At 36.1% G+C, this 17246-nt stretch overlaps 1 protein-coding gene across 1 annotated transcript in view; it reads left to right on the plus strand.

Annotated features, from left to right (window-relative positions):
* The window catches only part of LOC114653503 (collagen alpha-1(XXI) chain-like), a 263740-nt gene that overhangs the window by 173896 nt on the left and 72598 nt on the right, over positions 1-17246 (plus strand). Inside the window, exon 15 of the mRNA XM_051928764.1 lies at positions 5084-5137. Within this exon, the coding sequence (XP_051784724.1) occupies positions 5084-5137 (54 nt within the window). The remainder of the gene's footprint in view (positions 1-5083; positions 5138-17246) is intronic.

A 17246-nucleotide genomic window follows, 5' to 3' on the forward strand; every position in this document is an offset into this window, starting at 1 on the left:
TCATTTGGGTTTTGCCTTGTCAAGCTAGTAGTTCTGTAAAGGACTTGTTTTACATCCTTTGATGGCGTACACCTAATGCTGCCAGATATGGAAGTGTGAAATGGGAAAAGCAGGTTTGGCAAATGAATGAATGCATGGAAGTACCAGGATATTTAAAAGAAGGATATTAGATAAATAGAAAGAAAGGATAGAACTGATTTGGCCTTACTAGGTAACAATAACTCAGCACAGTACTTATATTCATGAAGAGCACTAATATATAGTATGTAATAATAATAATAAGTTGCATTTATGGAGCGCCTTTCACAAACCCAAGGTTGCTTTACATACAGATAAAAAAAATGTGCATGTGAGCTTTGACACTAGCAAACAATCAGAGCAGTGAAAATGGTTTCACTACCCATCTGATTTTCAATATTGTAGCATAGTTGTCACAGTGAATGTCGTCAGATCTTCAACAAAATTAAACAGAAATGGAAATTTAAATGAACAAGTTCACACAAGAACAAATATACCCTGAAATCTGGAGATGACTTTGTCATTCTACAAGATAAGGGGGACAGCCATGGACATGTTGTTTATCATTTTGTCCAGTCATTTCTAAGACAAAGGATATGGTTATGATGCTCTCCTCCTTCCACTGTCTCAACTTAATTAACACTAGAATTACCAGAGCCTACGAAAAAACTCATAGATCCGGCCCACCTTAAATCACTTCTTAAATCCGTTCACACCTCTCCGCCAGCGTCTTTTGTCCTCTAAATGTGCTGATAAAGACAAGCTGCCAGCAGCCAGCTATTCCATCCCCCCACCGACTTAGAACGTGCACGAACTTCTCCCAGCTCATGCCTTGATTGATTATCTGGGAGTGAAGTGGAGTTTTAGAGTGGAAATAATAGATCATTATTTGGAACACACGCATTTCATGTGTGTTCTGTTTCTACAGTAATCTGTGTAAACACATTGTTAAAACAGAAACTTTTTCATATTTTAGTAATAAATGTTACAAAATGTAGGCATAAACTATAGAATGTGTAAAGCCTGAGTTCCAAAGATCAAATAAACACTTTCACAAAAGGTTCAAGGATGATACAACAGTTTCCGTGGTATAGCGCGCTAAGATTTGCCTCTCAGAGTGCAGCAGTTTTGCCGTGCCTTGCAGACCTGAGTTCGATTCCCTGATGGGGATAAAGTGTTATTTTTTTTTCTTTTTAACCTCAAACGGACATAAAATTTATAAATTGGTATGCACTGTCAGTTAATGAGATCGTTATATTTTCATGTGGGATGCTCCTTTTAAAATATTTTTTTAACAATTGAGACTGCAATTAACATGAACAACTGTCCTTACAACTGTTATGTTTAAGATCCATAACACACAGACAGACAGAGAACTGCGTAATAGAGACAGGCAGAAAAGTCACTAGATATATAAATAAACAGGGAAGGCACATTTACTGAAAGAAAAAAAAGATCAACATGTGCGTTGTTCCTGCTGCACTGAATAAGCTCACGTGCTCTAACATCACCCCTCCCCCCGATCTCACTCTCTAAGTAACAGCACAAGTACAGACGCAAACCAAGTGCATGTGTGTACTGTATAATATTAACAAAAAGAGCAGCTTACTACTGAAAACGGCAAATATAGGAGTGAGTGGGGATCGAACCGGGGACTCTTGATTACACTTGGTTTGCGTCTGTACTTGTGCTGTTACTTAGAGATCTTACTTTAAATCTATATATATATATATATATATATATATATATACTGTATATAAAAGCCAAATACCACTGACTCAGTCATCACGAAATCTCCCGAACCATGAGGACTTAGGACTTAAAATTTGGAATGTAGGTTACCCTTGGCCCATAGGTGTTTTACAAATTTCATGGTCCAAGCACGAAATTTCTTATAGTTTTTTAGACCCATTTGTATGTCTGTCCACTTTTTACGAGAGATCAGGTTTTTTTCTGTAATTTGCTTGAACATTCCATTGATTCTGTGACTTTCTCATCATGCTAAGTATCATAGTTCGCTTCTGGTAGCGATTTATTAGCGTGAATTCAAGAGAGACTCATCGGGCTGTGGAGAAGGGGGGCGGGGCTCTCCTCACTCACGCATCTGCCTCGGGACGTAACCTTAACTCCACTTACTTAGCAAACAAGAGAACTACTTAACGGATTTAGATCTTTTTTGTTTTTTTTATAATTTGCTTGAACATTCCGGTTGATTTTGCGACTTCTCTCATTGCGCTAAGAATCATAGTTCGCTTGCAGGAGCAATATAGTCTCACTAATCCGAGACAGAGGCTGCAGGCCGAGGGGAGGGGGAAGACTGATGTCAAGAGTAGAGAGCTGGGCCGGGCCCTCCTCACTGTCCTGTTTCACTAATACGCAGGCAAAGCCATGAGGGATGGCTAGTATAATATATACAGTAGTTAATAAAGATAAACACCATAACTTAAGAAAGCATATTTTTTGATCAGTGTAACTTCAATTGTATAATCAAATGGTAATGGTAAGTAAAGCACTTCATTAAAAATCCCTTGTTTTCCTAATGCAATGATTTGGTAGCACTTTTGACTTAAGTTTAAGGTTGAAAGAATAGTGTGCTAATTTAGGAAGGTAAATCTTAACTGAAATATATTTTAATTATGTTACTAACATAAATCACACTGATGCTTTATTTATTTAACTTATACTGTAGTTCTGAGACAGTAAAAACCATTGCTCAGAGACTTTCATCTAAATTTGTTCAAATAAGAAAGTTTGACAAGCAGCAAACAGCTGTTGGTTAAAATCCACAATCCAAGCCAGCTCTGCAATTATGATACTAATTGCTCACAGACAAAATGAGAGACAAGCAGACACTGAAATAATTATACCAATATTTTAAAGATTTTCTTTATATATAATTGAAATAAATAACTTCTATCACTTGGAACAAATTAATGGCTTTCTATAAACACGTTCAGCATGCACATATTGAAAAGTGCATGTCATTAGTTTACTGTTTCTTTGTTTAGTAAAATACGATTAAATATTAATTTGCAAATTATCACAATCAAAAATGACATGTTTGGTAGGTTAGTTTATTATCTTATTCACGATAACACAGATAAGCAATGACGTGGAATGAGTATGTTTAATGAACTGAGAAAATATAGTAATTTGGATATTGTCATTGACTACAATCATTACTTCTTAATTGGTCATTGATGTCAGATGTTCTCATTGATTAAGATCAAGCTTCCAGAATTTAAACGTTTGGATAGCTTGTACGTTTTTATTTTTTTTGTGTAACTGTGCACTTTTTTTAATTTTGTCCCATTTAAATGGATACATGCCCTGAATAAAAAAAAAGATATTATAGCAAGTTGAAATTGAAAAAATAAGAGATGGTACAGTAGGCATTTAGTGTTATATTACATTTGTAACTCTAGCTTCTTCTGACTTCTGTGCACACGATATACATGATCCAAACACAGATTGCACTAAAATTACAAGTATTTGTGATTAACACATTCTAATGTATCCATAGTCGTGATATTCATGCACTGCATTAGTAGAATTTTCCTTAACTTCAGATTTGATATTCCATGACATAAGAGTTTTATTAAGTATTATAGAGAGGTAAGGGGAAGTTTCTAATAAGAATAAATAAGTGTATCCTTTAATAACATGCTGTAAAACGGTGGAAATTGGTGAGTAGACCTTTCACTCATAAACATAATGGTGCTTAGGTAAAACAACTTGCAGTGAATGGTATTCTAGTGTGAAACTATATAAAATGTAAAGAACGGTCAGTTGCTGGTCTTTGTTTATTCTTCTGGGGAAACAGTTTAGCCCTCCCTTTTAGCCTCCAATCTACATTACAATGCCAGAATGCATAAAAGTTTTCTTTCAACAACAAATATACTGATTGAAATAAGAAACACAACATTTATTTTTGTAGTGAAACTTCAGCCTTCATTGTTGAAATAACTATGAATAATTCCGAATAACAGGAAAATAAAACAGTGTAATAACAAAAGCAACAGCAAAATAATAATAAAGGTGAACATAACAGTCCTTAAGATTCTGCCTTTTGTAGCCATCACTTGCGAACACCTCTGATGCACAGAGCCATTGCAGTTGTGGAATGTTATCGGGATGTTTGTTATCAGCAGGCATCATCAGGCTATTGAGATTTCTTCTGTTTTTTTGTTTTTTTTATGGGCTGAGGCATTTGGTTATGAATTCATAGCATGCAAAACTCAAAAAATACACCTAAACCTCAGAAACAAGCCTGACTTTGTGACAGGCCTAAAAAATACCAATAGGACTCAAAAGCTCAGAGTATGCCAGTTCCTCAAATTCTAGATGTAGGCTTGTGGCCTGCACTCCCAAAAGATGCCAAAGCTTAAAAATTTCAAAGTGGAGAGGGGAATCATGAAAACTCTGTCCCAAATCAACAATATCAATGAATGTTAAAAATTAAAGTGTTTATTAATACAAAAGGTTCTAAAACAAAACAAGAACAAATATGTAACAAAAGTTTGCTTAAAAGAAAAAAAAAATAGAACAAAGTCAAGGTCATAACACAAATAGTAAAAGAAGAAATCAAAGAAAGCGTTCAAAAGTAGAAGAATCAAAAAGAACACTTAAGAAAGCAAGGGAATCCAAAAAGAACTGAACAACAAAAGCTGAATAGCAATACCACTGTAATAATTCTGAGGCATCTCAGAACTTTGAGGGTGGGCCTTCAGTTGTAGCATAACAACACACTATTTCTTATGATGCCTTCAAGTGACACTTACCAGGTTTTTGTACGTACAACTTTCTTTCCACAATATAAAGTTCTGTAAACAGCTGTCTTTTGTTGCTCAGTATCATTCAACACTTCATTTGCATGAAGGGCAAGGATTAGACATTTGAAAAAAATCTGTAAACTTGGAAGTGTCATCTTACAATTTCAACAAGTGTAAAATGTCTTTACTTTATCAATGTTGTAACTAACCTTAATGTAGTGTATTCCTGTAATAATTTTTCGAATTGTTTATTTTCTACCCCAGTTATAACTATGTTGACTATCTATTTTCAGGCACAAAAAGGTGAACCAGGAGAGCCAGGACCAAATGGATGGCAAGGTAGTCCGGTAAGTATTATATTTATTAACTCTTATTTTAAGTTACTTAGAATGTATGATTCAGAAAATTAAAAACAGATGTGTCATACAACTTGCTTCTATATTTCTTTGGAGTGCTTCCTCCTTGTATTTCCAGTAAACATGGCCCACATAAACACTTAATTTAGAGGACCTGTGATGCAGGCTCCCATCCTCTCTCTTTACTCTGTTGATTCCTATTGATGCAAATAAGAATCTTTAATGAATTCAGAAGGGTACAAATATTTGAATTTGCCTTTTTCAGACTATGGGCTGGGGCTGACTATTTTGAACATAACATTTTAGCTGTTGGCATATATTTTACTTGAATTAAATGCAAGTGTACCTTTAGCTTTTATTTCTTGGACATGGTGCAACAGGTGTTTTCACAGGATAAACAGTCAACCCAGTCAGCAACTCCAATATGAGGTGCACTCAATATAGGTGCCACACCTATTCCAACAGACTAGCTCAGTTCCATGTGTTCTAGAAATCACTTTGAATAAGAAATGTCATTTTTTAAATGCCCTCTTCAGACTATTTCTTAACAACTATTTGCTTTCAGAAACTCAGAAGATGGCACATGACCCAATGACATTAAAACTGAAAGAAAGGTTTTTAAAGTTGATCAAATTAGTTCTAACCTGTCAGTCAAAATATCTTTCAAATAATACAAAGAGTACACGACATGTGTTTCACTCTTATTGGGGCGGGGATACGGGGATCGAACTTTGGACATCAGCAGCTGTTTATATATATATATATATATATATACAGTATATATATATATATATATATATATATATATATATATATATATATATATATATATATATATATATATATATATTGTGGCGGACGACTGAAAGGACCGGGAGAGGGACCATACCTCCCATGGGCCACGAGAGGGCAGCCACCCTGGCCTGTATGGGGGCCACGGGATCTGGGCATGGAAGCTCAATCCTATTGGGGCCTGTGGCCACCACAAGGGGGCGCCCGGAGGATTGTGGACTTCTGCCACACCTGGAAGTGCTGCCGGAAGGAATTCCAGGGACACATGGAGTGCTTCCGGATGCTCATGCGGCACTTCCGCCACACCTAAAAATGCTGCCGGAAGATCGTTACAGAGCACCGGGAGCACATCCGAGTTGTTATAAAAGAGGCCACCTCCCTCCAGTAGAAGAGCTGGAGCCTGGAGGAAGGAGACGGAGCTTGTGAGGAGGGAAGTAGAGGCAAGAGAAGAGAAAGAGAAGAGAGACTATTGGGGTTTGTGCACTATATACCACTGTGAAACAACAAGTAAACAACAAACTTTATCTTTCTGGCCAATCCTTGAAACAATTTCTGTTTACTACTAGACACAGATAAATCTTACATTTTGATTAGAATAGATTGGGGTTTTTGTGCTACAATTCACACATATTCCCCTGCTTTATTTGCAGTTACCACATAAAGGTTTAGTGTATTTTTATTTATTTTGTTGTTGTTGTTGCTTTTTTCTTACATTCCACATCTTACATTAGCTAAGTACATGCATACATTTTCATTACAGTGTCTTCCGCTTCTTGGTCATGGGGTGGAGGCACGTTCTTGCCTTTAAAATCACTCCTGAGCTTCTATGCTTCCTTCTAAAGCCAATCCCTCCTCAAGGTCACCCTTTTCTGTGTCTGAGGGACCCTGCATGCCCTGCTCCTTTCTCTAGCTGTAAACGTTTGGCTATCAGCAGGAGCCCACACAGAGCAGTCAATTGTGCCACCTATTAAGCATTCAGAAGGAGTGACCCTACCTTGGAGTGCCACCGCACCTCTTAAGGCAACTTTCCCCATGAACGCCTATTCCTTGTGCTTTCCTTTGGTTTTTCTCTTTACTTGTTTCTTTCCTCCTGTGTCCAACTTGGGCTCCTTTTATACTTCAGTGGGCACAGGTGCCTTAATTTTGATCCTAAATGGGCTAATGAGGAAATTGGCTGAACTGTGTGAATCCATCAATTTCCTCATCAACACCCCGGTGCATGCACTTAAAAAAAATAGCTGATGCACTGCCACAAACCAAAATTGCCACATGTGTTGTTAGCCTTGGCATATATGTGTGCAAACTACATAATGAAAGAGAACAGACACTCTTGGGAATGTAAAAATATCATTATTGCTTTTTAATGACTTGTGTGTTTATTGCAACATACACAAACAACTTTTAAATATGGTAGCATTTTGCTGGTGGGACACCTCAAGCATAAATGGTTAATAAGATTTGAACTGAAATAAAGAGTCTGTTTTTATTACATAATTCTGTGCAGAATCAAAAAATACGGTCATGAGCAAGTTGATAGAAACGTATTCTCCTCAATAATATTCTGGTTGCTTTAAAACCCAAGAAAGCTGCTTGAAAAATGTTCAAGATTTTATTGTTTTTTTTTCCCCAAATGTATGTACAATATTTTTGAATTATCCCCAAATAAATGATCAAATTTTGAATGCTAAAGAATGACATATACAATATAAAAGAGCTAATAATGAACTTGTCATTCATTTAGTGTTCCACTATTTTATACCTCAAAAATGAGATTTTTGCCTCATTTACTGAATCTTGACTCTCTTTACTTCTGTACTCTGGTCTTTTCTGCAGAAAACATGTGAACAAGAAAAGAACATTTTGGAGTAACCATTCACCACCTGATAGTAGATGGTCTTTAACTAATATGTACCAAACCAAAAGAACAAAAATGTTTCTGTAAAGCAATGATACAGATTTGGGTTTGTGTGACTTTTCAAAAGTTAAGCTTCATTTGTTAACTAAAAGAACTCTTACTAAAGGGAGACTTTTCATCAAACCATCCCCCTCATGTTGTCAATCAAAACTCCAAAAAGTAACCAATTATCCTGAGTGCTGATCAGTGGCATTTACATTAAATGTATTCTATGTGCACTGCAAAAAATTAAGCTGAAATAAGACTTGATTTGGTTCACTAAACCCTGGATTTTTAAAATTTAATTTAATTTGAAATTAATTTTAATATTAACCATTAACTTATTTTTATGTAAATCACATGGTTTAAGCTATAATATAAAAAGTGGCATAATACAGGAATTGCATCTGATGTGTATTGCATCTGATCGCTCCAACTGTAAAGTTCTTTTTTCTTTGTAGAGTCAAAGGCCACTAGAGCCAGTGGTTGAAGCCAGTTAATAACCAGCCACAGATGACACCATGGTCTGTGGTAAAAAACACAAACAAATACACATCTAAACTAACAATGGAAAAAAAAATGTAGATGTCAATTACCCAGTGTCACAAACTTGACACAGAGTCATAGAAAGGTTTGGGGCAGCCACCTGTATAATTGAGTTCCTAGCTGCAAAAGTCGTTTTCAAATGAATACAGCACTGATGTGCACACAACCGAGTCCAAAACAGAACTGAGGGAATAGGGAAAAGGTGCAGGCTTTTAAAGGGGAAAACAGGAAGTGAGATCATAGGGGTTGGGCTCATGAAGGTCTTCAGCCATTGGTTCGAGCCCGGACGTGACATCACAGGGGCCGGAGCCAGCAAAGTCTCCTTCCATAGGCTCAGTCCCGGAAGTGACGTCAAGAGAGCCAGGTGGAATCTCCCATGAATGGTCTACAGGAAAGGGAGAAAAAGAGTCAGTGCACTCTGCCCATCCCGGCATGCCTCGGAACTGCCCTTACTCAAGCCCTTTAGCTGCCTCCCATGTGCACGTGTGTGACACCAGACAACTACAGTATGTACCTGAGAGACAGCTTTGAAAGAAAATTTAAACAGATACTGACACCAGACCCAGAGCTGAATCTGGCTCCATGGATGGTATGAGGTGTCAGTTGCCTGTCCTGCAATAAACTGTTCAAATGCCCACAATAAAGTCGAGGGTGATTTTATTATGTAATGTCATTCCATTTTTTCAGCTTTTGGCAGAGTCAATAATGAAAAAAGGGAGTTTTGCTTCAAATAATAAAAAGGTTTTCATGCTAGTCTATAACCTAAGGAATATTGTAACATTTGTTAATATCACCTTGCAATCAGTACTACCATTAAAGGAGAAATTTCACTAACTGGCAATGTAAATTGGCATCCTTATAACAACATGTACCATATGCTACTTGGCTTATCTTTGTGTCAGATATTTATCTAATTGATTTCTGAAGAATGCTTAAACTTTTGCCTAAGAATTGAATTGCTTTTGGTCCAATTGATCAAATAATCATCCATTAAAAGTAATCTTTACTTTTAATACTAACGTGGCACGCTCAGATAACATACAACACCAATTAAACAGCAATGTAAGGTACTAAAAAGTAGAAATTTATCGGAAACCATCCCTGAAGAATGTTTCTTCTTCTTTTAAAACCGTAAATTAGTGTGTGATCCAGAGTTTTCCTTGTATACAATTAAGAGCTTTGAAAACAGCAATACAGTAATATTTAAAATCAGTCATAAAAAGAAAAGACTGAAGAATCAGTTCATAAGGAACATCCCTTGAGTGCATTTGTTTTTCAAAGCAAATATTCTTTAACTGGAGTTCATAATGTAAAGAAGCACAGTTCCTTACTTATATGGTAGGAGTCATCTCTCATATAGTACATTAATTTAGTTTTAGTTCCTTTCTTTGAGAAAAATAAAAATACTACAAATTAAAGCTTTCAAGCAAATATGGTTAGATACTATGTATTTCAATATAAAATTAATTATTAAAGTAATAGCATAGTACTGTTTAACAGTGGTACAACAAATTCACATGGGACAAGTTAAGTATTTTATTTACTGAAAACACATTATTTTTATAAAAGTAATATAAATGAAGTAAAAATAGGTCAAACAAAAGAGAAAGCAGAAAATACTGTAAATAAAAGGGTAACCATACTGTGCAATTTATTGCACCCCATAACGTGCAATGCCCTTGCATCAATGGCACCCATCCATATGTTGGCATTAACTGATCTGGGCAGTGATTAAGCTGTACAATACTTGTCTTGATTTGAACACATGAGTGGACAGTATAACCAAAAATTAGTGTCATGTTACAATCAAAAATTATGATGGTTTTGGTACATAACAGTATAATATAAGGGCGGCATGGTGGCGCAGTGGTAGTGCTGCTGCCTTGCAGTATGGAGACCTGGGTTCGCTTCCCGGGTCCTCCCTGTGTGGAGTTTGCATGTTCTCCACGTATTTGCGTGCGGGTGCTCCGGTTTCCTCCCAAAGACATACAGGTTAGGTGCATTGGCAATCCTAAATTGTCCCTAGTGTGTGCTTAGTGTGTGTGTGTGTGTGTGTGTGCACCCTGCGGTGGGCTGGCGCCCTGCCCAGGATTTGTTCCTGCCTTGTGCCCTGTGCTGGCTGGAATTGGCTCTAGCAGATCCCCGTGACCCTGTGTTAGGATATAGCGGGTTGGAGACTGACTGACAGTATAATATACAATATTTGTATATAAGCTGTACTTTTTAGACTGAAATGTATTTTGTTAGCAAAAAAAAAAAAAACATGTACTAATGATTAATTGTGCACACAGGCATGTCTCTTTATCCATCAAAATGCTTGTTAACATAATAGCAGGTATACCCCACTGAGCAAACAAAGCATTGAATATGGCTTTTTTCTGTCCTCTCGCCTTTTTTCAGAGTGCCTGCTTGTTTCAAATTGCCTTGACTCATCAACCAGACTGAACTGAACATCACTCTGGGTAATAGTCTAAAAGGCTCACTTATTACACACAGTTGAAATACAGCTTCACAAATGGCTTTACCTTTAAACACTTTAAAAGTCTTACAGAAAATCACATACCGGTTTCTTTCCGCATGCACAAATTTGCATATATTAATGCATCCACTCTTGTTTGTACACCTCAAGTTCTAGAGGGAAAGTGTCCATAAGCAGCACCTAGCACAAGGCAGGAACCAGCTTTGTCACATGTGCAGAGTACAGGGAAATATGGGTTTCACCTACATTCTGAATAAGCGGATGGACAGTAGAGGAAGCCTGAAAGTATGTTTCACTGTACTAAGTGGTCTGAGGCATAGACCAATTTATTTGTGTTCATACATGGCTATGACTATAAAGAAATATTACCTAAACAATTTTGAGTTTGTCTTGATGCCAGCCTGAATAATCAGTTGTCTAGGCTGCTGATAATAAAACTATAAGCAACATGTAATCAGCTTTTATGGTTGCAAAGGTTTTTGTCTACGTACAGTATGTTTTTTCAGTTTATCTGCTTAAGAAAATATTGATTTGTATAAACAAGTTCCATGCAAACAGTGTCTGGGCTGGGATGTGATTCCAGAATTGTAGAACTGTAAATCAAAGATGATAATCCCTGTAAGCAATAAAACTGATAAATGTTTCCTAACTAAGAGTCACCAAACATGACCAAGCTCTTGTTGGTATGAAGTAAGCAGGTTGTCACTGATTGATGGAATGGAAAGAATGGGGTGAAGATTTCCAAGCTTGGAAACTAGAGACTGTTTTAACTGGGATTCAGAACTTAAAGTTCTAGGTCAGGATTAATGCTATAAAAGACCTCATTTTGCTAACTGTGGCTTCTTTTCTTCCACATCCATCATGAATTAGTGTGGGTGCATGTATGAGTGTTCCTTGTGATTAATTGTTTCCTCATCTAGAGCTGGCTTCTTCTGTTTTGTACTTGATATAAGTGTAATAGGCATTGGCTCTCCACAACCTGTGCACTGTATTGGGTGTACTTAATATACTTAAGAAATAGTCTAATTCATTGCAAACTGCTAATTTGCCTCATCTTCAAATACTGCCTATATATAGCTGTTAAGAGTTTAAAAAATGAAGCAAACATAGCTTTGTGTGTACCCGTCATCAAAACTCAAGGCAAAAGAAAAACAATTATGATATCTATTTAGGATAAGCTGGTTGTATTAAAAATCTTTAACACACCCATACCATACTTTTTAAATGACAGACTCCAAAGTGAATATTATATATATATATACAAGTGAACTTGTATATTAAAAATGACTTTCACAGAGAGATACTTTCACGTCCCGCGAGACGAGACTTTGTGCCAAGAGATTCAACAACGCCCGGGGCCGGAAATAAAAGACAAAGAGTAGATGACAAAGTAGAACATAATAAAGAATTCAAAAACGCTGGCGTGATACATATGCAGAGCAGGTTAGAGATAATGGAAGTATGAAAATTTGAAAGTCTCAAAAAAATGACAGTAAAGATCGCATTAGCGCTAACAAATGGAAATTATTACTCGATGAAATAACAGAACAACAAAAAGAGATCGAATATATTATTCGGATTTAAACTTTAAGTCGGAGACTTGTAGATCGTCTAATTCATGTTGCCATCAGGGAAAAGTAGTGTTTTTTCCCAATGAAGAGGAGTATCCGTGAGAATTAAAAGATTTGTTGTTTGGTGAAAGTGAAATCAACATATGCTGGTCACAGAGTTGCACAGATACACAGGAGATTTTAGAGACAGAAATGTTATTCAGACACTTCAATCAAACATAAGTCTCTTTCAGGAGTGAATCGAGCTCCATGTGTAGTCGTAGGGGACTGTTCCGTCTCTCAATTAAAAGACTAGAAAATCTTCCTCTTCATATGGGCGTGCCTCGGGAGCGGGACACCCAACAGGAACAGAGGATGTCTGGGGGAGAGAGAGACAAGGCACTGAGACAAAAGGACAGCTGCTATACAGGCTTTTAAATGTTCAAAGTGCCGCGTGAAAAGAAGATCACGTGCCACGGCAGCAGAAACAGCAGCAGCAATCCAGCAGCTGATTGAGCAAAGAGGAGGTATCACCGTTTAAGAGGGGGTTTCGGAAGAGCAACTGCATCAACTTGGGGTGCGTTCATCACAACGTGAGTGGCAGAGACATGAAGTGGCTGGCGCGTAGCGCAGGCCATGGGGGGTTGGCAAACGAAGCGAGCAGGGGGCGAAGCCCCCTAGTACCTTTTAATAAACAAGCTCTCTAGAGAAATGTCAGTGTATTAATCAGTTGACTGGCTTTAACTCATAACCATAACTAATCATAACTTGTTGAAAATACTTTCAAATTCATATTAGTCATAGCATATCTAAAAAAAAGCATTTCTTTATTTCAGATTAAGCGATTGATGATGGATATACACTTAACATCTGAACATCTGTCTTAAATCAGTCTGTTAAAATTTCTAAGTAGAATACAGATACTGGTCTACCACTTTATTGTTAAAGGCAAACACTGACTTCTCATTCAGTTTACTGTATAACAGCTCTGAAGTCATATTCTGAGATTTTTCAGGTAAGGAACACAGAAAGTTTTGAGGTAATGTAGTTTTACTGACTTATCATGGCATCGGATTGAGGCAACGTTACATATTGATTACCACAATCAGGTAAGAATGGGCTTGGAATAGAACCCAGAACTTTGCAGCTGTACAGCTTCAGAACTACATGCTGTGCCACCATGTCACCATCCTTCCGTCATATGCCTTTATAAATTTATTTTAAAATACTACATTGATTACACGAATCATTCAAGATACAGTGCATATATCCTCTAAAACAGTGCTTCACAAACTTGGTCCTGGGGACCCACTGTGGCTACAGGTTTTTGTTCCAACCAGCTTCTGTTTTTAATTGGACTCCTGGGCTAATTAAGTGAACTGTTATTTCCCAGCTTCTGTGTTTTGATAACAATAAAAAAAATTTAAAACTAAGTTTGGCAAAAAAAAATATATATTAAAATGACCAAGCAGTTACAAGTACTTTCATTTTGATTTTCATTCTACTTTTTCAGGTGTTCTAATTGTTTAATTAATCCATTATTTACTAATTAGTGAGTCTGATGCTAAAGTAGTTGCAGCCTTTGATTATTCAGTGTTGTTTGCCAGAGTGTCTGCTCTGCTCATTTTTAATTGTCATTAATAAGATACAATGAAGGGGCACAGAGAAAGGGCAAAATATAATGAAATCAACAAAAGAGAGTTAAGCATTTAAATGTATAGCAAAATGAGAAGTATTTCTAAATGTCTTATAAATGTAAAAATCATGCTGCTGTGCTTTTCTGAATGTAGAATAAGAGAAATAAAAATACCAGCTAATTAAATGAGATCAGTGTTAATCAGGTGTTGTCACTGATTATGAATCTGGTTGGAACAAAAACCTGCAGCCACAGTGGGTCCCCAGGACCGAGTTTGAAAAGCACTACTCTAGAAGAATTCTTCCACCTCTCCTATAATAAAATTAAAGATCTAAATAATTCAACTAACACAAATCCATCATCCATTTATATCTTTCCCTGTCTTCCCACTCCATCCAGCTCCTTACCTAAATTTTCACCAGGCACATCTGCACTTGTTAATGACCTGCTTTGTAAGATGAGGCCGACAACTTACATACTGGACCCCATCCCTACCACACTTCTCAAATCCTGCCTTCATGCCATAATCCTGACTGGTACAACAATAATAAATACATCCCTTGACACTGGCTTTGTGCCAGCCACTTTTAAAATTGTTTATATATCCCTAATGTTAAACATGTCTGATCTTGATGCTGACTATCTTGGCAATTTTCTGCCTATTTCTCACTTATGTTTTCTGTCAAAAGTTCTTGAGTGTGTTGCTGCCTCCCAACTCGCCAATTACTTAACTCCTAATAAATTGAAGGAACCCTTTCAGTCTTGTTTCAGGACACAGCACAGCTTTGAAACTGCTCTGCTTCAGGTAACCAATGATTTGTTTATTGCAGCAGACTCTGAACAAACCTGTATAATAATTCTGTTAGACCTCAGTGCAGCTTTAGACACTGTCAGACATGACATTCTACTGTTCGGAATGGAGATCATGTTGGGTATCTCTGACACTGCCCCACAGTGGTTTAAGTCCTATTTTATTTTATTTTTTTCCAGATTTAGTATTCATCAATACTCATTTTTAAAATCTTCATTCATTTAGTATTGGAGTGAATCTTATTCTCCAGTACAGGACTGTAAATGAGGATTACTGTTGGTAAAATCAGGTTGATATCACATATGTGTATTTTCCTGTTGCTTTTGTTCAAGGTTTACTACAAGATAGGGATACATTTTCAGGAAGAACTTGTTCACATAAAGGAACATATGAAGAAGTAAATCCTTGGGACCCCAATAGAAATAATTCTATGAATTATTGAGACAACTTAGCTACTGGCTAACCTGACAAGCCTGCTATTGCTTTCTTGTTCTTAAGACATCTTATGTTCTTAATATATACATTACATTTCTTGAACTTTAATCTTTGCCCGTTTCTTTCTCAAAATTGTTTTAATATCATGCATCCCACTTTTTCTCAAGCTTCACCAATTAGTAGAGCCCAGATTTTTTTGTTTTTCTACTTGAGATTCAATTTTCTTTCAACAAGTTGTATATTAGCTCAGCAATCACTTTTGCAGCAAATGATGTGCTAAATGCTCATTCATTCACAGCATTAAACTTTTATCAATAATCCAATTATCAAGTAACTATTACTTGAAAAAGTGAATCAGGTATTTTTGTGTTTTGTACCCCATTTAATTTGATATTAAGTTTTATGTACTGTGATGACAGCTGGATGAGAATTTAGTCTCTTCTTGCCAACTACTAAATAATAATGTATTTATTTTGTAATTACACTCAGATAATTTAGGCTAATATTTGGCCTTATCATTGCCTTCTTATAATAATGTAACATGATTTAGAAAAGCAAAACACTACTAAACACTAATTAAATTTGATTATTACTGATTCAAATCATGGTATTTACTTGTGTAATTATATAAATGCTAGCATAATCTCTGTTCACATGACAGTTAGAGCTAAGAATATGCTACCATGTTGAGTATAATTTCAACCCCAACATATTTCAGAACTACTATGGACTTTTAAAAACACATATGAATACAGACTTGTAGTTCTGGTATAGTATATGATAAGTTTAGATTTGGCATTTGGCATTAAATGGATCTTTTACAATACTTCAGCAGAATTAACACAATTGAATGTAAGTATAATGGATCACCTGTAAATAAACTTCTAAAAATGTGGTTTACGCTATATTTAAAAAACAAAAAAAGAAATTACTATATTCATTGCATGTTGTAGTTTTACTGCTTATGATTATTTTCCTAAGAAAACACTGAATTTATGTTTTTGCTATAGTAATGACAACAACCTAGTTTTGACAATTTTCATTTAATGAGAACTCTAAAATGTTACACTCAAATGTGTTTTATATTGAATAATAACCAGTTATTATGACCACTGAAGTTACACCCACCCACAATCATGATCCACCCATTTCTAGTACGCACATAGTGCCACAACACAAGTATGTGAACTATTAATAATCAGTAACATAAGACATAAAAAGACATAAATTCTTAGATAGAGGCAGTGTAAAATGCTGAAATTTATATTACATTTTTAAGAAATCAGAAACTGTGTCAAAATGCCCTGATCATTTGCATGACATAGTTTCTGTACTTCTTGACTTATCTTTGGCTTTGTGATGTTTTGCATCCAAAAGTGCACTGTGGACAAATGTGATATATCAAACAAAATACTTTAATGTGACCTACACATTTTGTGTGGCTGTTGTGGTTGCACTTTTTACAGGCCAAGATTGTCACTGTGGTAGAATATTGCTCTCAGTACTACCTCTATGTTTACTGGCGGCATTAAAATAAAACCCAGAAAAATGTTTCAGCATTGGCCTGCCTTTCCAGACGGCCTTAAAAACAAGTTGTCTTCTTTTCTTCTAACCACCAGCATATTTTGTAAGCAAACACAACTACTATCGAAAAGTCACAGTTACACATGGTGTATCAGTGCAGTGTTTCTTCCACTGTGCTGCTGTAGTCACTTGGAGTATCTGGTTATCCTCATCTTATTATTACCAAATTACCAACAGAAACAATTAGTTTAGCTAATGCACATTGTCATTCATTCACTTAGAGAAAAAAATAAATGTGAATTTGTTAAAACTATCATACAGGTAAATTCTTCAAAACAATGCTAACAATTATTGTGGATGATTATTATTATTATTATTTGATTAAACAAAGGTTTTAAAATAATATTTAGAGTGTAACAGTACAGACTCAAGA

The sequence above is a fragment of the Erpetoichthys calabaricus genome, chromosome 6, assembly GCF_900747795.2.
Source record: "Erpetoichthys calabaricus chromosome 6, fErpCal1.3, whole genome shotgun sequence".
NCBI classification, from domain to species: Eukaryota; Metazoa; Chordata; class Cladistia; order Polypteriformes; family Polypteridae; genus Erpetoichthys; species Erpetoichthys calabaricus.